Raw genomic sequence first — 9804 nt, 5'->3', positions numbered from 1 at the left:
CGAAGTTAAGACGAAATGCTGCGAAACACTTCCAGAACCCAGATCTTAAGCTTTGTGTTTCTTTTCATCATTTTGTTGTAAGTATTTTCACTAGTTGTACTCCTTCCTTCTATTTGAATCTTAATGGGATAAAATGAAAACCATTTGACTTTAAAAAAAAAAAAAACGAACAAGAGAAAACATTTATATTATTTAGAAATGTAAAGGAGTTTTACGCGCTTCTTGATAGAGGAGAGTTGATAGCGGTAACACGTTTGGTACGACTTCTCGTTTACAAATGTAGATTTTATCTGGTAAAGACTGTCGTGGCAGTCGTCGTGAAATATTGTGTTGCATATGTTTCGTTGCACATTTTCTTCTCGCCACCATCGTCGCTCCTAGCGGAAGTTTATTGGGCGAGGTTCGATCAATTCTTTCGACCGTCGAGCTCGCGAGCGCGTTTTAAAAAGCGTATGATTCATCGTGTTTGCTTGAAAATAAACCGAAAAAAACCCTCTTAGTATTGAACTACCTCACTCCAGTCTTTAAAAAGGCACCCGAACAGATGTGTACGTATCCTCCCGAGACCCAGCAATGCGTTTTGTGCTCTGTCAGGAAGAAGAGTTTCACAGCTTTATTTATATTTTTTAAAAAACATTAATTACACCTGGTGTGCTGTGAATAAGACACGCAGGGCTCTCCGGTGATATGTTATTTGTTGGGGTTCGGCCACAAACGAACTTTTATTGTGCCCGTAAAACATGCTGCTCGGTGCGATAGCAAATGATTTTTATCTATTTTTTTTTTTTTTGAAAAGGTGAACTCCAACAAACCGCATATCACCGGAAAGTGATAGTATGTACATGTTATATATATATATATATATATATATATATGTCCCCTCCACAGCACACCAGGTCTCATTCATGTGGACCGTTTTTGGTTTTGCTGCGAAACTCTAGTTTCTCTCAGAGGACAGAAACGCGTGCCTGAGTCTTGGTAAAATTGTACGGAAGCCAAGAACGGCCATGTTTTTTTTTGTTTTTGTTGTCTGTTTTTTTTTTAAATGCACTGTTACGACTTAATATTTCAAAGTTGTAAAAAATACAAACAAACAAAAAAACGACATATTTCATTATCTCGACATAACAAAGATCGTTTTCTCCTGAAAATAGAGCTGTTGAGGGGAAAATATATATGTGTTTATATATATATATATATATTTTTTTTTCAAAATCATTGTGTCAGTGTCTGGAGGAAATAAACACCTGGATGAGAGAGTATTTTCTACAATTAAATGAAGACAAACTGAGATAATTCTGTTTGGTAGCAAAGAGAAGAGGGTCAGCATTTGGTAAATACCTTGAGACTTGGGCCCTTACAATCATTGACCAAGTTCGTAACCTTGGAGTGTTGATAGACTCAGATCTCACTTTCAGCAGCCACATTAAAACTGTCACCAAGGCAGGTTTTTACCAACTCAGAAACATTAACAGAATTAAAGGTTTTCTCTCCCAAAAAGTCCAGAAGAAATTCATCCATGCATTCATCTCCAGTAGACTCGATTATTGTATTGGTCTTTTAACTGGAATTCCCAAAAAGAGCATTAAACATCTGCAGCTCATCCAGAACGCTGCCCCTAGAGTTTTAACCAGGATTAAGACATCTGAACACATCACACCAGTTTTAAAATCTTTACACTGGCTTCCAGTCAGTCACAGAATAGATTTTAAAAGCCTACTGATGGTTTACAAATCCCAGAACAGTTTAGGCCCAAAATACATCTGTGATATGTTCAGAGAATATAAACCCAGCGGAGCTCTTAGATCCAAGGACTCAGGTCAGCTGGTCCAGTCCAGAGTCCAGACTAAACATGGAGAAGCAGCATTTAGCTGTTATGCTGCAAACAAGTGGAACAAACTGCCAGAGGAGATTAAACAGTCACCAAATGTAGACCTTTTTAAATCCAGGTTAAAAACATTTATTTTCTCATGTGTCTATGCATGAAATCTGCACGGTATCGTTTAACTTATCGAGACTGTTGCTTGTTTTTATTCATTTAAATTATTTTATTTCTTTCTATTTATACTCTTTTACATATTTTTAATGTTTATCACATACCTATGTGATAATATCCAATTTTAGGTCTTCACATGTCTCACTACAATCAATGTTCTGAAAAGCAAGCCTATATTGTGTAATAAACCAAACTGGTTAACTGTAATTATTCATAGATATCGTCAAATGGCAATATACATTTGAGTCTGGACTACTATATTAAGTGGCGAGCATCTTCATTAGATTTTATTTGATATTGTCTCTGTTATCTCTGTTATCTCTGTGTGTCTATTCCTCTGTGTGTCTCTGTTCCTCTGTGTGTGTAAACAAGTGCTTACCCCCAGTGCTGCGTGTCTTCTCCCTCAGCCAGATTAGGAACAGCCTCCCTGATCCAATACATAGGTTTTATGAGTCAGCTGTGAAAACTGGTTAGGGATATATTAACCAAACCCAAGGTTGTTAAAATTACTGGCAATTATATTTCATCTAAACTTCACAGATAAATGAATTGTTTGAATAAGATGACATACAAGCATTTAGAGTTACACATAACTTATGCAGAGAATTAAAAATGAGACTAGGCTACATAATAATGCATTTAACATACCTGATAGCCTGCATGCGGTTCATGAAGGCCTGGCTGATTCCTGCAATGTAGTGCATGAAAAAGAAAAAAGAAGAAAAAAAAAGTGCATGGCCGTTCTGCCAGCAAACTCGACTCTGACGGCGTTTTGCATCACGTTTTACATCGGCACAAGAAGGCAATAACATTGACAATTCCTTCTGTGATATCATGTTTGTGTTTGGATGATAGAGGAGGCTTGACATCCAGCGTGGTCTGGGTGTATCTGAGGGATGCTGCCATTGTGGCGGATATGCCTGCAATCATTTAACGATTATTAGACTAAAATATTGATATATGTTTAATTTGACATTGATAGCCTATAATATTGAAATATTACCGTTTTTAGATGATACGCCATGTTTGTATTCGAGCTGTGATATGCAAACTGTTGTTTGCAAATTTTGCATTCGACCTTTTTCCCGCCGTCTATTTTGGTAAAATTTTCTCTTCTTTTTTCTTTGCTGTTTATCCGGTCTAAACCTTTTACTATCAGTATGTCCTGTCCCGAAAGCAGCTTTGAGGCAAGAAAAAGGCTTTTATTTGTTTTGTTTTTTTAATTCATTTATTTTTTCAGAGAAAAAAGGTCTTACAGACCACAAATATTATTGAAATAATAAATTGCTGTTTTTGTCATTTTAGAATCATCTATGTCTACTGGAAACGTCCCTCATCTTTGATGTAAGTGTTCAAGTTTCCTGCAGCACATAGTTGGAACTAAATAAAAGCAACACTCCTTCATTCATTGAATTAATTCCACCTTTTCACATGATTTGAAAATGCATGTTTTTTTTCTTTTCTGAATTAATTTTTTTATTCATTTTTTAGACTGGGCTTTACAGACTTGACAAAGTCTGAGCCAAGTAATCATGTTCTGGACGACTTGTTTAAGACTGACCATTGTAAGAAGGAAAACTGGAGTATTGGAGACCTGGTAATGACACCTGGGTGAGAATGCACTTTTCTGTTGATTACAGCACTTTTAAACTTACCAACAATGTTGCCAACCACCCTTAATACAAGTAATACAGTATATAAGAACCCACACATCTGAACACATTACGTCCCGGATTACGAGATAGTTCTGAATTTTATGTTTGGCTCAGAGCTAAGCTACGTTCCAACTTTCGCCCAACTCTCTGTCAATCTCAACAATTTCTCATTATTCAGTGACTGAAATTTTGTATGGAATACACACATAATCCGAAGGATGACTTGGATATCTACCATAATCACATTAAAGGGGAACTCCGGTATTTTTAAACCTAGACCTTATTTCCAGCATGATATACGTTTATCTAGTCTGGTGAAAATCGGCGTCCTTCGGAAGCTATTTAGATAACTCACGATCCATATAACGGAATGAACCGGGCAGTGACGATGCAGCCTCTAAATAAGGCATTATCTGTCTTTATTTCACCAATACTTTAAGATGAATGATTGAATGAACGCGTACTATTGTTCTGTTAGTACATAGCTACTGTTATGTGGCTACTTGCAGCTATAGGAGAGCTAAGGGAAGGAATTCTACACACACCACTACTGGGACCACTTCATCGACAGCATGGCTGCAGCACAGCTCATTCACTCCAGTAAGAACGTCCATCTTACTCAAAGTCGTCATTCACATTGTCAAAATTTGATAAATATCCTGCCATGTTGCACAAAACTAGCAGTAGCAAACTCCATGTGAAGTTAGCCGACTGTCACAGAGAAAGGAGTAAATAAACTGTGCTCCAGGGGGGCGTGTGGATGAAGTGGTCCCAGTAGAGTGCCTGTGTAGAAATCCCTCCATTAGCTCTCCTATAGCCGCAAGTAGCCACATAACAGCAGCTATCACGTGCTGTTATGCAAACTTTTATTTTTGAATTTTGCTTGATTATATTTTAGTTATTTCGTCCTGCATAAAAAATTTAGGGGGAAAAAAGTTTACATTTAGGCTTAAGATGACCCCAAGTCCCAGAGAATGAAAGGACCGAGTCATAGATTACTACATCCAATTCAGTTTTATGTATAAAGTGCTGCATCGCGCTTCAAAGATGCAGTTCAATTCAAGCCACTGACAGTACATTCATCTCTCGCGGTCACATTATTTACCATATGCATTTCCAAAGGCACATTAACACACACACATCATGATAATGACAAAATACAGGTTTTCCCGTGAGCCGGTCCTTTGGTGTCGTTGGCTCTTTGTGGATTTCATTACGCTGTTCTCATTATTGTTTGTGTAAATGTTACTTTACTGCATCTATTATCTTCATTATTGTCTTTATGTGCTGCACCTAATCTATATTTAACAATGGCAAAAAGACTCCTCTTTTGAAATCTAATGTTGTATTTGACTTTTGCTCTCCTTCTCTAGAACAATTTATGCTCAGCCAAGCACACAGAAAGGGTAAGCTGTCCTAAAATGATGTATATGTATTAGTACACGTGTGTGTGTGTGTGTGTATTATCTACACTGTTGGCCATAAAGTTGAAATAATTTTGTTGTCAGACACAATCCTCTGAAAATTTTGACTTTGTCTCAAACAATATGGAGGGCACTGTGTGTGTGTACATAAGATCTGTGTTGGACTTTCCATGTTTTCAACAGACGCACTGATGTGAACCCGGTGACAAACTGGAATGTCCCTCTGGTTTGGGAAGGAACCTTCGATCCGGTGGTTATTGATGCGATCTATAAGAAAATGGACCCACGAGTCGCTGTAGTGGTTTTTGCTGTTGGAAAGTATGTACACAAGTTGTTCTCACAGAAATTGGCCGCGTTTCCGCGTTTGGCCAATATTAGTATCCTGTGAGAGGAAGTTGGTTTTGATCTGACTTTCAGTCAGCTGCTTCATGTAAATACTATATATATTTTCTTTTGTATTACTTGTCTTTTGTCTTTCTAACCAGGTGATTATGTTTCTGGTTTGTTTCCATTCGTCTGAACAGATATACCCGCTTTCTGAAAGGTTTCATGGAGTCGGGTGAAAAGCACTTTCTTGTTGGCTTCAGGGTCACTTATTATGTCTTTACAGACAATGAAAAGGATGTTCCAAAAGTAAGTTAACTTTATTAACTTGTCTAACATTGAGCCAATGTGCACAGTATAAAGCCACTTACATGTGTGTGCATGCGATGCTGCTATATTATACTGATGGTCTGTGTGCTATAGAGCATACTGTGACTTGCAAAATTTGAATTCTTAGCTTTACTGAAGATGGACTGATACCAAAAAGTCCATCCAGCCATTTTCTATACTAAAGACTTTTCAGCTGAACATCTAAACAAGATAAATGCGGTTTTGAAAGAAGTGTTTCACTCTGCTGTAAGGAAAAAATATGAAGAATTTTTTTTAATAGGTCTGCAAACTGTTAGGCATGGGGATAACCGATTTCGTGCTTGTGTGCACCAAATCGGTCCAGCAGCGAGTATGGATTCAATGAAATACAATGCTATTTTTGGCACAGCAATGTCTGTAAAAATGTTAAGGATAGTATGGGGATTTCACAACGTAATGAGCCTAAAAAACAGTCCAGAGTCCATGTACTTGGCCATATTGCAGTGTCATCAAGCAAGTGTAATGCAATATAGATGGCTTCCTTTACTCCTTTCTCAAACCATCTGTCTTCTCTGTCCAGAATGTGTACATTACTGTCCTCAAATAAGTGCCCCCTATCCTTCAGTTGTAGGTCAGTGATATTCTACAAAACAAGTTGTCTAAAGCAATCTCATCACTTTTTTACTCAGCAAAATGATTACTAGGGTCAGATATGTTGAAACTTTGAAGCATTTTTATTTCTGCTAATAAAATGCAGCATACACTTCAGCAATGATCAAAATGAGGCACAGAGGCTAATCCTATGGCACAGCTTCTTAAAACATGAACACGGGTGCGGGTATATTGCACTGTTAGTTCATAGCTGCAATGTTGTTGTTATTGGCGGCTATCGGGGGGCTTAGAGAGGGCTTTCTACACACTCGTCTACTGGGACACAGCAGCTATGTGCTAACAGTGCAATAGTAGGCGTTCATTCATTCATTCGTCTTTAAGTATTGGTGAAATAAAGACAGATAATGCCTTATTTAAAGGCTGTATTGTCAATGCCCCGTTCACTCCGTTATATGGATCTCGAGTAATCTAAATATCTTCCGAAGGACACCGCCAAACTGTTCTCGGTGAGTAGATAAACGTATTTCATGCCAGAAATAAGGTCTAGGTTTAAAGATACCAGAGTTCCCCTTTAATATGGCTGCTACTCGATCTGGGTCATTTCTCTCAGTTTGGAGCCTTCTTCAATTATTGACCAGAGGTCCTCTATGGTCTGATGCTGGTGGCTTGGGTAGGATCTGTATGAAGCAGTATTCATAGGGTGTATTCATAGGGTGAAATGTTGTTAATTATTCAGAAATGCATAAAAGGTTAAAATCTAATCCCAGTCTGGTCCTTTGACAAAAACTGTACAAACTCCATCTCCACCTGAGTGCCCAGCATGAAGTTAGAGAGGGCTGTATGTGTTTCATTCAGCAGCAGAAGTCCAGATTTATTGTAGCTGGATGATGTCACGTCATTTTGTGCCAAAAAATGCTGCTCTTTGCAGTGGGAGTCATGGTGGAGACTTATGTGTCTACATCAATACTGAATGGTGTAAAAACTCTTTGCAAGTCTCCTGTTACTGTTCACCACTGGAGTTGCAGTTTTAGGCGCAGAATGGGACTACACCCTTCTCCCCGATGACCAGAGGCTCTAATTTAATACAACACTACATACAATTGATTGAGAAAAAACACGACAAAGAGTTGATCCACAGAAAGCTGCTGATCCAGACACTGCTCCTAGCTGAGCGCTCAACAGCTGGCATCCAGAGGCATTTTTTACCATTTTGTACTTGAACATTTCTTTTGGATGTCGTTTGTTGTTAATTTGCTTTATTTCTTTGACTATTCAGATTGAATTTGGTAAAGGCCGGGGTATTTCAATCATCACTGTACCTAGTGCCAAGCGCTGGCAGGACGTCGTACTCGGCAGGATGAAATGGGCCACCATCACCATTGACAAACAGGTATACATGAGCACACAGAATATGTCAAGAAAATCTGGACTAACTTGTTCCAAGCCCTCGTGAATGAAGAGTTATGTCAACACTTTTTATTTTTTTTAAACCATTGTTGTAAAGAAAAGAGTAGGCGGACTCGTCTTTGTCAGCCTTCTACGGGGAATTTATCAACCGGAACAACATAGAAACGTGTAAATGGCAGCATACGCAGAAATTCCCAACGACAACTGCTTTTGAGATCCTCTGATACTGCCTCATGTCATTCTGTGTGTATATGGCCAAAAGCCAATCTCTGTTCAGCACCACCTTGTCTGAGATTGCTGCAACATCTTCGTCATCGCCTGGACGGAGAACATTCTGACCCTCAACAATATGCGGTTGGAGCAGTGTCGAGGCCCTGCTCCCTCCCAGACCCTTACCCCTGTCCTATCTCTCATGGTTTCAGATTCGTAATGAGGCAGATTATCTTTTTATGATGGATATCGACAGTGTCTTCCACAACCGTTTTGGAGCAGAGTCTCTCAGTCGGCTGAGTGCTGTACTTCACCGTGGCTACTACAAGGTTCCCCCCCCCCTCTTTCTATACCACCTTCATATCAAGTCAATTAAAGCCTTTATTGTATGGTCTATATAACTAAATGACAAAATAATATGATCATTTTAAGATCCTTATGTTAATTTTTACACAGCTACTTATTTTAATAATTCCCACATCATTGTCTACCCTCACAGAAGAGCACTAAAGGCTTTGATCCTTTTCAATGATTTGTCATTTTCTCCTTTTTACACTCAGAACACAGACAGGGACAAGTTTCCTTATGAGCGTCGGTCTCTGTCCAAGGCATACATTCCTGCCGGTGCAGGAGACTATTATTACACCGCAGCTGTGTGGGGTGGATACCTGGAGGATATGTACCAGCTTGTCAAGTAAGTGCAACAGGAAATGATGTTTTTTTTTTTTTTTTTAAATGAAGGATAATATGAGGAACAAGAGGGTTTATTGACATATATTGTGCCTTTACAACCCCGTTCAACTTGAAATGAGGTTATGTCTAACTTCAGCAGCAGTGCCTTGTCTGACAGTTCTACCGCTTTTATTTTTGATCAGGTACTGCCATGAGCAGTCGTTGGAAGATGCCAAGAACAATATAGAAGCTGTGTGGCAGGAGGAGAGCCATCTGAACAAGTAAACTGTTACACAATGGATCACAAAACACGGAATTATTATTCCCCATCAGTATGTGAACGGTGACCACTTCTATATTGCAACTCTGCCTGTCTTTTTGTCATGCAGGTATCTGCTATACAACAAGCCAACCAAGGTGCTGTCTCCAGAATATCTGTGGTCCGATTATGATCAGCAACCAGCAGATATTAAAGTTATCAGGATCTCCCAGTTGGTCAAGAACTACGCAGAAGTACGGCCCAATGGGGGCAACTGATGTCTCACTAATTATGTTTAAAACATAGCACCTCAGGAGTTGATATCACTGGTAAAGGTTTAGTACATTTTGTATATATTGGAAACGGACGTGTGAAACAGATTTAAATAAACAGACTCAGGATTTTTGAGTGCACTCTAAGGCCTTCCTATGTTCCGTTAACGTGTTTTTTTTTGCGTTTGGTTTTTTTTTTTTTGGAAGGGAGAACGTTGAATGTAAGACATAAATGTGATAGTGAGGAAAATCTATAGAAGTCATCTGTGTGCAGCTTTGAGTGCAGGGAAAGTAGTGTATTGTATTGCAGGGTACGTAGTGTATTGTATTGCAGGGTATTATATTCTCATGAGAATTCTGGGCTATAGAAGTGTGCATCAGCAGTCTTTTTTTTTTTTTACAAGCAAATTAGATAACTGTAGTTGTTAAACCGTTGATGGAATTTTATCCAAGGTCTGTATTGGAGGCTGCTAGATTTCTAATTCTAATCTAGATTTCTTCCTCTTCAACCCCTTTTTTTTAGGGGGGGATGCTGAAATATTCTAGAAATGTGAATAAAAAGCTTTACATGACTTGCAAACAATTAAACGTGATATTTAATGTAATGTAGCTCATTGGCAACATAAAATGATGGCGGGCAAATCAATAAAAAAAAAAAGGGAAA

At 38.6% G+C, this 9804-nt stretch overlaps 1 protein-coding gene across 1 annotated transcript; it reads left to right on the top strand.

The window, feature by feature from the left end:
- LOC140301786 (globoside alpha-1,3-N-acetylgalactosaminyltransferase 1-like) lies at nucleotides 1-9804 on the top strand. The gene is made up of 12 exons (XM_072380393.1): nucleotides 1-77; nucleotides 3302-3340; nucleotides 3488-3607; nucleotides 5025-5057; nucleotides 5259-5393; nucleotides 5600-5708; nucleotides 7597-7710; nucleotides 8150-8266; nucleotides 8498-8631; nucleotides 8813-8890; nucleotides 8999-9572; nucleotides 9687-9804. Exons 1-11 carry the CDS (start codon nucleotides 16-18, stop codon nucleotides 9144-9146), a joined length of 1089 nt encoding a protein of 362 aa, XP_072236494.1. The 5' UTR covers nucleotides 1-15; the 3' UTR covers nucleotides 9147-9572; nucleotides 9687-9804.

Source organism: Leuresthes tenuis, unplaced genomic scaffold (genome assembly GCF_036924035.1).
Source record: "Leuresthes tenuis unplaced genomic scaffold, fLeuTen1.0.hap1 SCAF_2, whole genome shotgun sequence".
In the NCBI taxonomy this organism is placed as follows: domain Eukaryota; kingdom Metazoa; phylum Chordata; class Actinopteri; order Atheriniformes; family Atherinopsidae; genus Leuresthes; species Leuresthes tenuis.
The sequence above is the reverse complement of the archived record's forward strand: the minus strand, read 5'-3'. Positions and strand labels throughout refer to the sequence as shown.